Source organism: Lissotriton vulgaris, chromosome 11 (genome assembly GCF_964263255.1).
Source record: "Lissotriton vulgaris chromosome 11, aLisVul1.2, whole genome shotgun sequence".
In the NCBI taxonomy this organism is placed as follows: domain Eukaryota; kingdom Metazoa; phylum Chordata; class Amphibia; order Caudata; family Salamandridae; genus Lissotriton; species Lissotriton vulgaris.
In genome coordinates, this window is record NC_141699.1 from 389452891 (window position 1) to 389471408 (window position 18518).

The following is an 18518-nucleotide window of genomic DNA, read 5'->3' on the forward strand; positions in this document are numbered from 1 at the left end:
CGCCTCTGCCATTAAGCTCGCACCCGCGCAATTGCACGCATGCTGTAGGCCGGCCATGGTAGCATTTTTTGAAGCTCTTACTAAAAGTCTCGCCAGATCAGAGGATGCGCTGGGTCAGGCGAGACCTAAAAATGCTCTTCCTATGGAAACTCTGGCCTAACTATGACTACACAGTGGCAGCCTCTGCTGTGTAATATATGTATAGTGCCAATATACGTTGATGTGAAAAATAGCACATCCATACTTACTTGTATATTCTCACCATCACAGTATTCTGGTAGTTGATATGCTGGCCAATGATATTTTCGTATTTTGGTATCTTTGTTTTGATAAATGTGAGCTATCTTCATGTGGCATAGACCTTATACCATCTTCTAATAACTAGTGTGTGTCTTGAAACTTTGCAATTGTTTTTATTTCTCTATCTTTGTAACATATAACTATTGAATAGCAGGTGTTACAATATATACTGGTGCTGCTGAGGCCAAGGAAGAGCCCTGAGTGACACTTCTGAAACACCCAGAGGCTTATTTACAAGCCCCTTGCGCTGCTGGTGTGTCACTTTGTGTGATGCACCAGCGGCACAACCTGCTGCCCCATATTTACAAGGACACATAAAGCCACCCCGCCTGAAAGGGGAGTTCCATGGTTGTTGCTGTGGATGTTCCCACACAACACCCATTGATTCTGCCACATTTCCAGATATACGAAAAATCGTAAACCTGGAAATGCGTCAGAATGCTACACCTCCCCAGCGGAGGCATTGGGAGGCGCAACGAGGAGAAAGGCTTTCATTTCTCCTCGTTTTTTTCCTCGTTCTATGCCTGCGGCATTCTGCAGCACACATAGAAAAAGGAAATCACCACTTGTGATTGTTTATGTGCAGGAAGGTGTCCCTTTCTGCACATAAACAATCATTGAAAAAATGCAGTTTTTCAACTTCTATGTGTGCTGGATTAGGCAGCACACATAGAAGTTTAATACCACCATTTCAGATTGTTTATGTGCAGGAAGGGACACTTTTCTGCTCATAAACAATCATTCCCCTCAACGCAGGCAACCTTGCACTATGGTGCAGGGGTGCCTGAGTCGGTGCACGGTAGCAAATTGTGCACCAGCACAGGGGAGAGAAAAGGGATCCGTCATATTGTTGTAGATATGATGCATCCATGCACTTCGGAATTAACGCAGCACAGTGCAGCCAAATGGCTTGTGCACCGTGCTGCGTTATTTCCTTGTAAATGAGGCCCTAAGTAGGCAGCCAGAGACTCTATTCTCTGCAGGTGAAGGACCCACTGATACTGGTTAGTCTTCTAAGCTGCAATAAACTGTGACGCTTCAACTTAGGCATGGTCAGGATCCTTCTCCCTCCTTTGTGAAGCACAAATATTGCCAACTTTGCTTGATATCGTAAGCAAGGCATAGACGTTTGAGCATTTCCATCAGTTGTAATATATCAATGTCTTGTCTGCCTTTCCAGTGCAGTTTTAGGTTTGAAGATTCTCTTTTCTATAAGATGAAGTTTCACCATTTATTGGTTGTGATTGAAGGCAGTTGATTTACTCTTAGAAACTACAATTTGACGAGGGTTTGATTCCAATTCTTCATTGTGAAATGATGCTCATGTGTTCATTCATCTGTGCAAGATTTTCCAGCAATGACTATTTGCACATGGACCGACCTTATAAGGCTATGTCTTCCCTTTGCTGTGACCTGATCTTCAGGACCTACAGTTTTTGGCTCCGCCTCCCCTTTCTGGGATAGCTGCTAAGGCAAGGAATCCCATAAATATGAGCTTGACAGGTTGTGCAACATTCCAAACGAGAAGCTCTGTGCACATAAATTTGAGCACAGAATGGATCTGCGCTAGTTGGTAAATTTGAAAATTCACACTGTGAGCTGAATGGGGTGTCCTGTGCCCTTCGCAGAACAGCAGTTCCAGGACTCTCTGCACTGTGAGCTAAACCGCTAATGTTGATTGAACTATGCTACATCCACAGCACAATGAACTGTTCTGGGATGTACGCTGGGTCGGGGAATCTAAGCACTGAGAATTGAACTTGATGTACCCTTCATTCTGGGCTAGTTTTCAAGTCAAATATTTATCTTGTGGCCATTGGCCTAGGCTAGGTACCATGTCATAAACCTGTGACCAATATTTGGGCTAGGGTCCAAGTTCCAAGGATGATCGAAAAGACAGACTATTTTGGCTTATCACCAAATGAATTCTCAAGTTTATGACTAGAAGGTGGAGAACTATGAAGGTCTCAAGTGGAAGACAACGTCTACTCAACACTAGCATCTACTAAATGCTCTATTACCGTGGGAGGATGGGCTGCAATGCCAGCACTCTGGACTAGTGGTCAGTTTCATAGATTGACAGGAGGAGATGTGACCTAGTGGCTTGAGCTGCTGCGGCTGGAACCTAATGCCTCAAGTTCGAATCTCAGCCTGGTGTGAGTCTCAACATCGTGTAATTCTGACAAATCCCTTAATCTCTCTGCGCCTAAAAAAATTAAACAAAAAAGTGAAATTAAATGTATTTGTGTAATTCCCCTAGATGTATACTATCTGGAAGATTGTCTCCCAGCCCCTCATAAAGAACAGCACTTGGTTGCTTCAGAGCTAGGTTTGCAATCTATAAATACCAACATCTACATATATAGTTGTGAGTGTATGGTGGAGGGTATTTACTTTTCAGATTATCCCACATTTTGCTGTTTGAGTTGCTCTTTTGCTCACTGAGTGACTTTACTTACTTGCGAGGGTGTAATCCATGTCGAAGCCAAAGCATTTGATCTTCTCGAGAGCCAGACTTCGGTTCACAAAGACCCTACGAAGGAAAAAGGATGGAAGTGAGCCAGAATGCAATGTTAGCAGGAGCACACATAGCACCTCGCAGAGACAGTGAGGAAAGACCAGCAGTAGCAGGATTGATGACTTCCAGTTTGAAAAAGCAGCCAAGCACAGAAGCGAATATTGAACATGGCAAGTTTAGGACTGTCCTGTTCAGCTCCAAGTGCATTAAATATTATCTTTTTGTTGTACTTGTGGAATTCTGATGACAGGACCTGCAACATGTAGGTCAAAGGTACAAAAGATGACCTTTCTCACATCCGTGTGAACTATACACCAGGATTAGCAGTGTGTAGTCTGTGCTGCATCAACAATTTGGAATTATGTTCTATGCCGGCTCGGCAAGGGGTCTTTCCTTCGGATATACCGTTGTATCTTAATGCATCCTCCTCCGTGTTCCGAGTTAGTGTGTGAGGTCACATAGAATGTTGAGTGTGTGTGTGGGAAGGAGGGTCCATTGAAGATATGGGCTGAGCCGCACGGAGGCTGCTCCTGGTGGGGCTTACCTATATACTTGAAACTAAGATCTTATAAACCTTCATAAAGCATACACTATGGCCTCTGGATTTCATTTACAACAAATACCTCTGTAGAGGTCTACACTGCACCCTGAGCTCATTTCACGCAGGTCCTTGGTCTCTGAAAACCTGTGGTTGCACAAAATTACTTGTATACCCACTTCAAACCCTCTGCTAGGTACTCCAAAATCATGGAACAATACTGAGTTCAGAGGTAATGTTCTTGGCATCAGAAAATCTTGTTAGAGGCTGGTCCTCGGGTGGCATGGCACGCTGCCATACAAAATAAGTGGTAGCATTCCATCCCAGGCACCTTCTGACACCTGAAGGTCCCAAGTGATGCTGTGAAGTGACTATTCTACTCGTCATGCCATCGCTGGGCATTGAGCCGACGGCTGGCATCACCAGTGCTTCCACCAGCCCACCCTTGAAAGCACTTAAGGTAACAACAACACTGTGTCTAAACTCATGCCTTGCTCCCTACCACACCCACACCATGAATGCCACCTGGGCCAGGAAGTCTTCAGTGCCTTTGTTAGCATGGATAACCTGGGACAAAGTTGCTGTAGCACTGATAGTGTCATGCACAACTTGGAAGCATTGGGGCATATTTACAATAACTGGTGCATCCCTGCAAATCAGCAGGGATGCGCCAGTTATTGGGCGCCATGCCTCTGCCACCCATGATGCGCCGCATTTACAATGTGGCGCGCCATGGGGCAAAAACGGCACAGATGCATGACGCATCTGTGTCGTAAAAGTGGCGCATTGCTGGAGTTGCGTCGCAAGCGCGACGCAGCTCCAGCAATTCTCTGGGGACCCTATCTAGTTAATGCTGCGTCAATCCTTACGCCTGCTTCCAGCAGGCGTAGGGTTTTGACGCAGCATGGGCCTAAAAGGGACTGAGTGAAATCTTATAGATTTTACTTAGTCACTTTAAGGAGGCGTTCCTGCGCCAGGGTGCTCCCCCCCCCCCCCTGCGCAGGAATGCCTACATGTAGCGCAGGGCTTTACAACGTGACGCATCTCCCAGATGCGTCACGTTGTAAGTACCCCGCACCATGGCGCAGGATTTGCGCCGACGCTGCGTCACAAAAGTGACGCAACGGCGGTGTAAATGAAGCGCAAGTGGCTTGTAAATCTGCCCCTTCGTGTCTTAGGTCATTCATATAACAGATCAATGTATTGTATTGTCTCTTCCAAGAAAGCCCCTGCCTGATTGTGGTGCAAGGAAGGTGTTACGTTGTGTTACAGGGATTTCTATAGTGCTGTATAGCCATAAATTTGCGTGAATACACAGTGACCAGTCAAAGACACACACACATGCTAGAATAATTGGCATTCAGCATATTTAAGAAAAGCATATTAGCTTAATCACATGGAGGCATTTCCTCAATGTGATACTCACCCAGCTTTGTGTGGGTGAAGGCCTCACCTCACCCGGCGACCGCTCGGGAGTAGGAGGCCCCGCTCTGTGGTGTAGAAAAAGGGGCACATTTAGCACATGACTATAAAGTGTCCAGCCTAATAGCTCTACACTCAAAACCCAACAAAAGTGTGTTAGAAACCCACTCAAGGACCCACAGACCACTTCTCACAGAAACTTGTATAAGATGTTGCCAAAATTAACATGGAACACAGTCTAGACACATAGAAGTGCCTCTAACCATATTTTAGTGGAGATGTTACTGGAGAACATTTATAGAACCCCAACATAAGGGTAGAAAAGGGCACCAGTGAATAGCCTGCTCTGGGGTGATTATTACTTCAATGCCAGAAGATTTGAGGCATCAAAGTGCTCCTGTAAAGATAACCAGGAGTGAAAGGAACCTTCAAAGCTACTAACTCTACTCCTTCCTCCCAAAGGGTGGGTAAGATCAATCCCAGGCGCAGGAACCGAATAGAACGTGAAATCGGCATAAGCAAGTAGCCAAAGTCATCGGAAGCTAACCTGTCCGTCGGTGCCCCTGTTGTGCTTCCAAGCGGAAGTGGAGGTCACGGCGATCCCGCCTCTGCCCCTTTTATATGCTAAGGTGATTGGGTCGTTGCTCCTTCATATTGTCTCGAGGAAGAAAACGCGGAAGGGAACGGGAGAGCAGACGCTTCTCCCTCGCGCATGCGTAATGAAGCAAAATCGGCGAGTATTTCTCCCTCGCGCATGCGCAATGAAGCAAAATCGGCGAGTATTTTTTCGCATATCTTCTGTTTAGAAGGGAATAGTATGTGACAATTCCCATCATCAATCCCTCTATCGCTCTGTCAGTTGCCATAGGAGACATCAGTATAACTTACAAACCCTTCTTGAAAGCGATCCGTCTTCAGCTGACACGCATGCGCCCACGGAGAACACTAGTCTCATAGGCATGTGCGTAGGGGCGGCCTTCGAACCGAGCCCAAATAAGCTGTGTGAGGTAGGGTCATTGTAAGTATATGGAAGATCTAATCGATAAAAGAACAAACAGATACAGGGAAGAATATCATAGCTGTGGTCTTAGTAATTAAGACCTGTCAGATATAATCCCAAATCCAGGGGTACACCCGTCAGGACGGCAGTAGCAATGCACCAGGTGCAAAACTGTTAGCTGTAGGCAACATGCAGGACATAATGGCCTAGATTGGGTCTCTATGTGATAGAAGATTACTTCCCCACAAGAAGACACAGTAGCATAATGCTACATTCAGTCTGAAAGGATGCTCCACATGTTGATGAAGAGTGCGCATAAAAATGGCAACACCATATGCCAAAAGGAGAAGTGGGTAGGGAAAGGTGGGAACCAGACACACTTAGGTTGGGTGAGCTAATGGTGCGGACGGGGATTCGTTCGCATCCTGACAAAGACCCGCAACTAAAAAGTTGCTCAAATACTAGAAAATACACAAAGGTGTGGGGGGGTCCAGGGGAATATTTAATGACCTGTCTGCTCATACCCCTACTCACAAGATACAATACACAATAAAGCAGACCAGGTCCTAGAACAAGGGGAGTGTGCCCTAACTGGACTGTGACACAGTTGGATGCCCGTGTAGAAAAAGTACCACTGAAAAAAATGTAATTTAAACACATAATGTTGTTGAAAGCACAGAGGCTAGGATGATTCCCATCAGACCACCGTTGTGGTGGAAGTTGCGTCATGTGGGAAATCCTGAACAATCCATCGCGCCACCGACCGTGTTGTGCCGGTGCGGGAGTGGATGTCAGTAGTCCAGCTCTCATGTTTTTCTTAGACTGGTATAAAGAAAGTGCAGTGCTCAAATGATAATAAACATAAAATAGACTACATAGATCCTTATAGTATTAAAGAGGACATCTAGGTGTCTAGGATTAAAAACACGCTGGGTAGTAAGACTACCCTGTTAGCGCAAATGCAGAACGGTCAACATTGCAATGCCCCTATGGCTGAAACATGTTGACCGTTCTGCATTTGCGCGTGTCAGCTGAAGACGGATCGCTTTCAAGAAGGGTTTGTAAGTTATACTGATGTCTCCTATGGCAACTGACAGAGCGATAGAGGGATTGATGATGGGAATTGTCACATACTATTCCCTTCTAAACAGAAGATATGCGAAAAAATACTCGCCGATTTTGCTTCATTGCGCATGCGCGAGGGAGAAATACTCGCCGATTTTGCTTCATTACGCATGCGCGAGGGAGAAGCGTCTGCTCTCCCGTTCCCTTCCGCGTTTTCTTCCTCGAGACAATATGAAGGAGCAACGACCCAATCACCTTAGCATATAAAAGGGGCAGAGGCGGGATCGCCGTGACCTCCACTTCCGCTTGGAAGCACAACAGGGGCACCGACGGACAGGTTAGCTTCCGATGACTTTGGCTACTTGCTTATGCTGATTTCACGTTCTATTCGGTTCCTGCGCCTGGGATTGATCTTACCCACCCTTTGGGAGGAAGGAGTAGAGTTAGTAGCTTTGAAGGTTCCTTTCACTCCTGGTTATCTTTACAGGAGCACTTTGATGCCTCAAATCTTCTGGCATTGAAGTAATAATCACCCCAGAGCAGGCTATTCACTGGTGCCCTTTTCTACCCTTATGTTGGGGTTCTATAAATGTTCTCCAGTAACATCTCCACTAAAATATGGTTAGAGGCACTTCTATGTGTCTAGACTGTGTTCCATGTTAATTTTGGCAACATCTTATACAAGTTTCTGTGAGAAGTGGTCTGTGGGTCCTTGAGTGGGTTTCTAACACACTTTTGTTGGGTTTTGAGTGTAGAGCTATTAGGCTGGACACTTTATAGTCATGTGCTAAATGTGCCCCTTTTTCTACACCACAGAGCGGGGCCTCCTACTCCCGAGCGGTCGCCGGGTGAGGTGAGGCCTTCACCCACACAAAGCTGGGTGAGTATCACATTGAGGAAATGCCTCCATGTGATTAAGCTAATATGCTTTTCTTAAATATGCTGAATGCCAATTATTCTAGCATGTGTGTGTGTCTTTGACTGGTCACTGTGTATTCACGCGGCTTGCTCTGTGTACATAAGTATTGCTGGAAGTAATATGATTTTTTGTATCTTTATTAGGAAGAAGCCATATCTTTCTTCCTCCAGTGGGCAAGACTAAACACTCAAGGCTCCTGGTAGATATGTAACTTTTAAGTACATCTATTGATGAATCTTTCCATTTAGATTGATGGTTTTTCACTGAATTTCTTGTGTGTATCTGCAGTAGCTAGTTTTTGTTAAGGTCCTGAAGAAAGCCGGGGCAATGCCCCTATGGCTGAAACATGTTGACCGTTCTGCATTTGCGCTAACAGGGTAGTCTTACTACCCAGCGTGTTTTTAATCCTAGACACCTAGATGTCCTCTTTAATACTATAAGGATCTATGTAGTCTATTTTATGTTTATTATCATTTGAGCACTGCACTTTCTTTATACCAGTCTAAGAAAAACATGAGAGCTGGACTACTGACATCCACTCCCGCACCGGCACAACACGGTCGGTGGCGCGATGGATTGTTCAGGATTTCCCACATGACGCAACTTCCACCACAACGGTGGTCTGATGGGAATCATCCTAGCCTCTGTGCTTTCAACAACATTATGTGTTTAAATTACATTTTTTTCAGTGGTACTTTTTCTACACGGGCATCCAACTGTGTCACAGTCCAGTTAGGGCACACTCCCCTTGTTCTAGGACCTGGTCTGCTTTATTGTGTATTGTATCTTGTGAGTAGGGGTATGAGCAGACAGGTCATTAAATATTCCCCTGGACCCCCCCACACCTTTGTGTATTTTCTAGCCATAAATTTGGCCGTGCAGCACTGTCGTGTTGGGGCACCTTAACACCCTGGTCTCAAGGACTCAGCAACACAACAGAGTCTGGGTCTTCTTGAGTATGATTATCGGTAGTCTGGCTGTGGTTTACATACTGTTATTGTGTATATGTATAGCTGTGAGGTGTTTTATGGTTTTTTGATTTTTAGTGTTTGTAGCCCAGGATATTTACCAGTCTGGCACCTGCCTTTGCGCCTCCCCAGCTTGAGGTGACCAAGATTGTGAAGTTGTGTGAAGGTCAGCAGTCTCTCTTTGAATTAGACGAGCTGTGGGTTGTTCAGCGGGTGTTGATGTAGTGTGTTTATGTCTTCTCGTGGAGTGATGTATATATATATTGTATAAATGCTTGCATGCCCCACATCTTGCATGATTGCCTACATGAATGCTTGCATGGCCGCCTGCATTACAGCCTGCTTGACTATGTTCATGACAAATGCAGAGCCAAATGCATGACACAGATTCTTATGTGTGACCATCCTGTCCCTCACTCCCTTCGCTTCTGACTGGTGCGCAGGCGCAGTCAGTAAAACAACACGACAGCATCACTGGTCCTCATGCAGGCACCTACACTGGCCACATCAGTCACATGACAGGCGCACGTTCCATTCACTGCACTCCCATGCAGTAGCGTGCTCCGGGTCCTCGAAGCGCTTCAGCGCCTTGCAAGGGTGGGGCAGGCTCTGTAACTGCTTGTACAAAACAATACAGCGCAGAGTGGGGTGGGTTGTCTTTGGGAGCTCGGTGAGGTCCAAGCGTAAGGTGTCCCTGAGCCGCGATACGTGTGTACATTCGCCTTATTAAAGCATTTTGTAGAGATAGGGATTGTTTACAGCAGTTAATATTCATATATAATGATGAACTCTCCAAGGGAGGGTCGTATGACATTACAACGCATTCCCTTGCAACGCATGCCTTTTCCACCCATGCGTTACAACGGGAATGCCATTGCCACTCATATTGTTTACCACAAAAATGCCTTTACCACGCATACCTTTACAACAATTTTCGTTGTATAACTATGCATGATAATTGCATTTTTATGCTAAACCGACTGCAGGGCTGATTATTTAGTTAAAATCTATAAAAATGTTTTAAATAAATCCTCACCTAATAAATTAGTATAATAAAAAAATATACTCACAGTTTCCTTGGACGGAATTTTCCTTCTTCTAACACTGTTTTAATTGGTCCTTTTTCTATTGTTTTTTACAATGCAGTACGTACATGCACGTACGTAATTACGTAGTTAGGGAGGCTCTCATTAAGGACAAGAGGCACAGAAGAGCGTTTTTTAGGTAAGAGGTTTTTTTTTAAACCCACTCAGTTTTTTTTGGGGGGGTGGAGACCCCCCCCAAGCCAACTTTTTTTTATTTCTACCTTTAACTTCCTTTACTACGTATCTCGTAGTAAAGGAATGCGTGGTAAAGGTTATCCGTGGTAAGCACGCATGCGTTGTAAAGCATGAGTGGTTAGTGTACTCGTGGAAACGGCCGCGTTGTAGTGGTTGCTTCCCCGAAGGGAGCAGGCCCGTGGCGGCGTGCGTGGATGAAGCCAGAGCCAGGCACTTTACTAGCTGGGCTGATGGCCAGTCCATCCATGCCTGGAATACACCGCCGCACTCTTGCATGTGAAGGGCTCGGAGTGTCCTGGCATCCCTCCGAGAGGTTATCACCGAGGCGCTAACTCCACCCTGTCTTGCCAAGCACTTGGCTGCCCGGAGACAGCACCCTTATGTTGACCCCCTGGAGAGTAGTCGGTGCAGCGGGGGCACTGCCAGTGCCGGACTTGTATGTGGAAAAGGAGCTCAGGGCGCCCACCATCTCCCAAGGGGGCTGCCACTCGGGATCTTTCGCCTTGTTTTACCCCGCGCTTATCTGAGCAGCGTAATCTGCGTGTTTAGTGATCTGGCCTTGGCGTGGTTGTCTGACTGTGTTATCCTGAGCACCTGATAAGATAAGATAAGTGCTCCCTTCCGAGACGTCCACGTTGCGTCTTATGCTCTGTCTTGTAGTGTAGAATCCTTGAGCCAATGTGCCTAATGCAAAATATTATGAATTTTGCAAAGCGCAATCAAAGTTTTGCATGGCCCTGTTTCTGACCCTGGCATATCTCTGGGCCCTGGCACTTTTTAACCCCATGCCATTCTAACCAGAACATTCAGCAAACTGGCAGTGGGTAAATTCTGTCCTCCTACAGGCACTCATGCCTACGTTTCTCTTCCCTACTATACCCACCACAGACAGACTGCACGCATTCATTCACTCATGCATTCACTTACTGGCACTTTGATTCATTCGCTCACGACTTAAAATGCTTATGCGTTGCCTCCTACAGGCTACTTCCCCCCACACACAGTACTCTCTCTTACCCACGCTTACTACTCCAGAGGTCCAGATTATGAAATCCATCAGCGAGATGGGAAAAGTCTACATCCTCCCATCTTCCAAACAAGCATTTACAATGCAATGGTCTCGGCAATATTATAGGTAGAGCTATTGGTATTGCTCATTATGCTCATTATTTTTTTTATCTTTTTTGTATCCCTAAATATATGGCTTTGTCATTTCTATTGGCATTAGCTTATTTTTTGCATATGTGATACCTATTGCATTAGCAGAGAGAGAGTGAGGTATTGAAATAGAGAGAGAGTGAGGTAGTGAGAGAGAGAGTGAGGTAGATAGAGAGTGAGGTAGTGAGATAGAGAGAGTGAGGTAGTGAAAGAGTGAGGTAGTGAGGGAGAGGGATGTTGTGAGGTAGTGAGATATAAGCAGAGTGTGATGTTGTGATGTAGTGAGATAGAGAGAGAGGTAGTGAAAGAGAGAGTGAAAATGAGTTAGTGAGATAGAGAGTGATTGAGGTAGTGAGTTAGAGAGAGAGAGTGAAGTTGTGAGGTTGTGAGCTAGAGAGTGAGGTAGTGAGAGAGTGAGGTAGTGAGGTTTTGAGAGAGAGAGAAGTTGTGAGATAGTGAGGTAGTGAGATAGATAGAGTGGAGTAGTGAGGTAGAGAGAGTTATGTAGTGAGAGAGAGGTGGATAGAGAGTGAGGTAGTGAGAGACAGAGAGAGTGAGGTAGTGAAAGAGTGAGGTAGTGAAAGAGTGAGGTAGTGAGGGAGAGGGATGTTCTGAGGTAGTGAGATGGAAACAGTGAGTGAGTTTGTGAGGTAGTGAGGTAGAGTGAGGTAGTGAAAGAGAGTGAAAGTGACTTAGTGAGATAGAAAGAGAGAGAGTGAGGTAGTGAGAAAGAGAGAGAGAGTGAGGTAGTGAGTTAGAGAGAGAGTGAAGTTGTGAGGTAGTAAGATAGAGAGTGAGTTAGTGAGAGAGTGATGTAGTGAATTTTTGAGGGAGTGAGTCAGGATATAGTGAGGTAGTGAGAGTGAGATAGAAATAGATAGAGTGAGGTAGTGAGATAGAGAGAGAGTAAAGTTGTGATGTAGTGTGTTAGAGAGTGATGTAGTGAGAGAGTCATGTATGTAGAGATAGTGATGTAATGTGGTATTGAAAGAGTTATTTAGTGAGATTGTGAAGCTGTGAGATAGAGAGTGAGAGTGAGTTAGTGAGAGAGAGTGAAGTAGTGAGAGAGATAGTGAAGTAGTGAGAGAGATAGTGAAGTAGTGAGTGAGAGTGAGTTAGTGAGAGAGAGTGAAGTAGTGAGAGAGATAGTGAAGTAGTGAGAGAGAGTGAGTTAGTGAGAGAGAGAGGGAGTTAGTGAGAGACAGAGTGAGGTAGTGAGAGAGAGAGTTAGGGAGAGAGAGAGTGAGGTAGTGATAGAGAGAGAGCCAACTACACACAGATACAGACCCACCCACACAGAGTCACACACACACACAAAGTGTATCACCCACAGACACACATACAGAGCCACATACACACACAGAGCAGCAAGCACAGCGAGGGGGCAGGGAAACAACTCCGCTTCTCTGATCCATTTGTGACTCACCACCTTCACTTCTCCTACCACACAGCGCCTTGAGGCAGCACAGCGTTGTGCAATTGCATTCATGAATTCATGTCGCTCACAGCTCGGAGGCAAGGCTGTGAAGCGGTTTGTGGCCCTATGTTTTTCATAGCTGTCAAGGGATTGTATTACATATCTCTCACATATCTCTCACCTTCAGGCACATTACATCGTAAATGGCAAATGTGATGCTTATGGCTTCAGTATGTTCAAAAACAACGCTTCGACCATTAGTACTAGCTAGAGACGTAACTAGCTGTTTTAATAACATACGCTTACTAGTGTAATTTAAGTCAAAACAGACTTAGCTGCAGGGAGCACGGCTGTAAATGTCCTCGGACCCAGTGCCAGGTTTTACATCGGTCAAGCCTATATTCCCATTTATTCGACACCTGCCCTTGCAGTTTATGATAGAATACAACGAGTTCCGTTAGACAATACAACACAAGTCCTACGAACAACTGTGGCACCCCAGAGCCTTTATGGACTCTAATTAAGCAATGCAGGCGGTGAGCCACGGGGCTCTACATACAAAATTCCGCCTTTGCCCTGGTGGGCTTTTAAAACCAATGGCGCCTCCTCGAGCCTCTCTGGGCTCTGACAGAACTGTGGCGCCTTCTTGAGCCTCGTGGGCTCTTAGACAACAAAATGCCCCCAAGATACTGGAGCCTTGCTGGGCTCTATCTTCTACTCTGCCCCCGAGCCTCTCAGACTCTCTGAAGGAGTGCCCCCTGCCCGTCTACACTCACTGGGCTCTGCAGAGGCTCGGAGGGAGCAGCGCATCTCCTCTGCCCGGCGGCTCTTCTCTTCTCCCTTGCCTTCTTCTCTGGTGCCACGGGTGGGGCTTTGCTGGCGGACCCAGCGCTCTCCTGCCGGTAAGCCCCGGGGCTCTTCCTTGCTCCTCGGAGCCCCGGGGGAAGCCACCTAGACTTCCGGTTGTCCGCTAGTCCCGCCCTCGTGCTGCCTGGCTTCCGGCTGGGCAGCCAATTGCAGCGCGGCCCCTTGGGCGAGCCTCCAGGCTCCCGGCTGCGCTGCTCTCAGGATTCAGTGAATTACGGGGCAAATGAAGGCAGCACTGAGCGCGGCAATGCCGGGTGGGCACCGGCTTTCATTAGATTATACAGCGAGGTGGGCACTCGCTAGTCAAGAAACAGCGGAAGGTCCCTGGCAGGGTGGGCACCTGCCAGGGGACTCAAAAACGGCAAAAAGCGGCGTGGGCAGCTGCGAACGGAAAAGTAAAGCGCTCCCAGCGCTCAACGGTCAAGCCTATATTCCCATTTATTAGACACCTGCCCTTGCAGTTTGTGATAGAATACAACGAGTTAAGTATAATAGTGCCCCGCCGGCCACAAAGGCAAACCGAACACGAGACTGGTCAAATAACGTGCAAGGGAAGAGGAAAAGAAAAAGAGGTGGTCAAAGACAGCAACGGTGAGGCTAAAGACAGAACAAAGTGAACACAAGAGGACAGCGAGGCTCACCTTCATTGCGAACAAAACAAAATGGCGGCCGGCAAGCTCTGTCTTTTTCGGATTTTGGGGCGTGTTCGGTGGGCGTGGCTAAAAAGTGGAAAGAAGAACACCGAACACACCTCCAAATCCAAAAAGGACGGAGCCTATTTGGAGGGATGGCTCTCTCCTCCAATGGCTGGCCTCCATTTAGGAAGCCAGCTAATGGGAGAGAGCCAAAATTAGAGGCGGGATAAAGAGCCCCTCTAAGGAACATAAGATCTCTCTACTTCCGGTTCTGACTTCGGCAGAACCGGATAGTACCTCGACCTAAAAAGAGAGCCCATGAGCTTGCTGAACCAAGAGCACAGGGTCTCAAATAGAGAAGCCATCTTGGAAATCTAGAGTGAGGTTTGACATAGACACTCGTGCATTCACACACACAGACATACATGAACGTACAGGGACACACACACACCGCCATTTCCCAATATAACTTCTCTCTCTTTCTATCTCTGTATCTCTATCTCTCTCCCTCTCATTCGCCCACACTCTCTAACCACAACCCCAAGGCCACTTTACTTCTGCTCACACCTTGTTAAGCAGTCGATCAGGATGTGCAACAAGGTGGCATATCACTATTTCACTATTCAAAAAACTCCACACAAATCCAGAGTGTGTTGTGTGGTTGGTCTTCTGTACTGTGCACTGATTTGACGAGTGTATGGTGTGCACAACCAGCAATTCAGTGGACAGTACATAGACCACACCACACTACACACTTCTGGCATGCTACATTAGACAGCCAACAAACACCCGCTATCAACTTACACCCCAGAATGCTCATTACACAACACCTTTCCAGTTACTCTTATAATTTGCCTTTCATAAAATGGACACGGTAGACAAACCACCTGAGACCTCCATTGTCAATAAGTGGCACCAAACAATAGAGATAGGAAAGTGATGGCAACTGGAAAGACCCTCTGCCACAACACCCCAACATTAAAATCTGACCAACAAACGATGTAAAAATTATCAACCCACACACACATTCCATCCTAGCTACTTATATAGCCAACGATAAAGCCTAGCAAACAATCTGGGTAGGCTGGGAATGGACAACTGACCACCCACGTCAAGGAAAAACAGCATAATCTTCAATCACACCCGTATATACACTCTTAACACACTTGAAAAATGATGGGTAGGGTCTATGTAGCTTTAATTTCAAGAACCAACACTAAACAAACAAGACTTTTAACAAATCTCTGCTAACCAAACCCTACCAAACAACCACAAACTACCATTCTATGAAAGTCCAAAGTATATTAAAATGGCGCCTCAATTAAGAAACTGCTACAGTGCTGTACTTTTGGTAGAAGGCGCTATAAACATGGCAATACCATAACATGCCTGCCACTCCCAGTCCTATATTATATTTTTCTGGGCTCCTGGCTCTGGCTCCCTTTCTTCAGCCCACTCATTTTCCGCAAGTGGAAGAAAGGTGTGCTGCAGGCAAAAGGCAAAGAGGCCAACAGGTGATGGTGGATGCCGGTTCTTGCTCGCCTAGTTACCTCAGAGCCTGAGAATGGCAGCACTCTCATGTTTCCCTACTTTCCAAGAGAAGCAGAGGAGCAGAAAAAGGCTTTTTTGCTTTAGTCGGTGATAGCTTTCTTTTTTTAAACATGGAGGAAGCTTTATTTCATCATCATGAAAAAGTTGTGTGTTAGGGCAGGATTGACTGTGGTTCTTCCTTTTATTGGTACAACTTTGCCAATCTAAAGGGTCTTCTGGTTTGGCTGAGCTCAGAAAGAATGCATTATTTAGCATATTGACTTTCTTAAATAAGGGCTTATGGATTAAGGAGTGGGTAGGATCATCCATGACAGACGTCTACGATGGAGGGAAATTGTCATAGATAATGCTGGGCCGTGGTAGCATATATCTCAGGATAACGAGGCGCAACGCAATCACACAGCAAGGGAGCAGGGATGGGTTGATCCAGAGATTAGTCAGCAGAGATCTTTTTTAAGGTCCAGTGTAGGCATCCTAGTGCTATTTTCCCTATTGGATTCCCCCATTCCATTTTTATTTGTTGCACGACCATGGCCGTCCATTGTAATGTGACTTTCATAAATGAAGGCACCTTTCTACTCTTTGGGCTCAAAGAGTCCTTGTTAACACCAATGAAAGAAGATGATGGGTTCCCATGCCAACAGGAGCATCTCTGACAACACTGAAATTCAAGAAAACTCGCTAAGAACACATTCCCTTACAGGATTCGGTGGCATAATGACCAGCATTTTAGAACAACCACACCTCTACCCTTGAGTAGATTCCTGAGTGATACAATTCAGGAAAAGTCTCAAAACCCTCCTCTCCATGTTCTTTTTGCTATCTTAGACTGTGGTGAGCACTCCCTGCTTCCCATGCCTCTCCACAGTGGCATGCTAAGTTTCTGATCCTCAAGGAAGTTTTATCTATTTATTGTCCTCAGTTCACATTGTCAATGCCCCGGCAGAACATTGTATACTCCATGCTGTCTATGTATTCTCATGCTGCGCACAGCAATCTGCTAAGCTCTAGAGCTTGGTTTATGCTTTATAAGTACCCCCAATAAAATAAATATGCTGTGTAGAGTGGCACTAAGTCAGTTAGGACTAGACCTGAGAAATTGTCCTCACGCTCCTTCTTTACTGGTGCGAACACATTCCATAACACTTTTGGTTATAAGCTGTGCAGAAGTACAGAACTCACATGTGGGAAGCCCGGCTACTACAGTCAATGTGTACGCTGAGGTTGCCTTTGTTTCTAGTTTGCTTGCTCGTTGACCCTGTGCGAGCACAGAAGAGGCCTGTTGCTGCAGCCTACTAGACAAGTAAGATGGCTCTTTTTCCCCTGTTGCCAGGAAGGGCTCAGAAGGGTCCTAAACCAGATATCTGATCCCATAGGGATTGGCATTCCTCATGAATGAAGTTCTCCAGAAACATTCAGACTCAACCACACAGATTTTTCAGTCTCACAGACAGGGGGCCTAATTACGACTATGGCGCTCTTGGAGTGGGGCTGCCACCCCGCTCCAAGACCGCCAAAGCAGGACTGAAACCGCCTGCCGGATTACAACTTTTTTTAGTCTCTAGCAGGCGGTTCTTTGGTGGTCCCACGGCGGTGTCTATGAAAAAGGCACTCCAATGGGAGCTGGGGGTCCATGCACACAGGGGGGAACAACATGTACCCCCCGCATGCACCCCATGGCCTTGAGGCAATAGGGGACCCTGTAGGGACCACCGCGTTTCCCTCTGCAACAGCTGTTATGATGGGCTCACTGCCATGAAAACCATGGTGGAGAGGAAACTTGTAATATGCTTGACGGTGCCTCAGTGGCACCACCAAGCATTTTGTGGCCTCAAGACTACAGCAACACCACCAGGGATCTCGATCCGCGACGGTTGCAGTGGTCCCATGGCGATCCTAGCTCCCAACTTGTAACTGGATGCGCGGACGGCCAGTGTGGCAGTGCACGCACCACCACCGTGGCCATGGCAGTCCATCGGACCACCGTAGCCATAATTAGGCCCTAAGCTATTACCATGGAGTTCTACAGGTGATGCCTATGCGGGAGGCATAGGTTTGTCTCTCATATCTCAGGATTTGCGCCGACGCTGCGTCACAAAAGTGACGCAACGGCGGCGTAAATGAAGCGCAAGTGGCTTGTAAATCTGCCCCTTCGTGTCTTAGGTCATTCATATAACAGATCAATGTATTGTATTGTCTCTTCCAAGAAAGCCCCTGCCTGATTGTGGTGCAAGGAAGGTGTTACGTTGTGTTACAGGGATTTCTATAGTGCTGTATAGCCATAAATTTGGCCGTGCAGCACTGTCATGTTGGGGCACCTTAACACCCTGGTCTCAAGGACTCAGCAACACAACAGAGTCTGGGTCTTCTTGAGTATGATTATCGGTAGTCTGGCTGTGGTTTACATACTGTTATTGTGTATATGTATAGCTGTGAGGTGTTTTATGGTTTTTTGATTTTTAGTGTTTGTAGCCCAGGATATTTACCAGTCTGGCACCTGCCTTTGCGCCTCCCCAGCTTGAGGTGACCAAGATTGTGAAGTTGTGTGAAGGTCAGCAGTCTCTCTTTGAATTAGACGAGCTGTGGGTTGTTCAGCGGGTGTTGGTGTAGTGTGTTTATGTCTTCTCGTGGAGTGATGTATATATATATTGTATAAATGCTTGCATGCCCCACATCTTGCATGATTGCCTACATGAATGCTTGCATGGCCGCCTGCATTACAGCCTGCTTGACTATGTTCATGACAAATGCAGAGCCAAATGCATGACACAGATTCTTATGTGTGACCATCCTGTCCCTCACTCCCTTCGCTTCTGACTGGTGCGCAGGCGCAGTCAATAAAACAACACAACAGCATCACTGGTCCTCATGCAGGCACCT

At 46.4% G+C, this 18518-nt stretch overlaps 1 protein-coding gene across 1 annotated transcript in view; it reads right to left on the reverse strand.

Moving 5' to 3' along the window:
- The window catches only part of LOC147679841 (cytosolic purine 5'-nucleotidase-like), a 242758-nt gene that overhangs the window by 186228 nt on the left and 38012 nt on the right, over window positions 1–18518 (reverse strand). The window contains exon 2 of the mRNA XM_086943402.1: window positions 2760–2833. Within this exon, the coding sequence (XP_086799528.1) occupies window positions 2760–2833 (74 nt within the window). The remainder of the gene's footprint in view (window positions 1–2759; window positions 2834–18518) is intronic.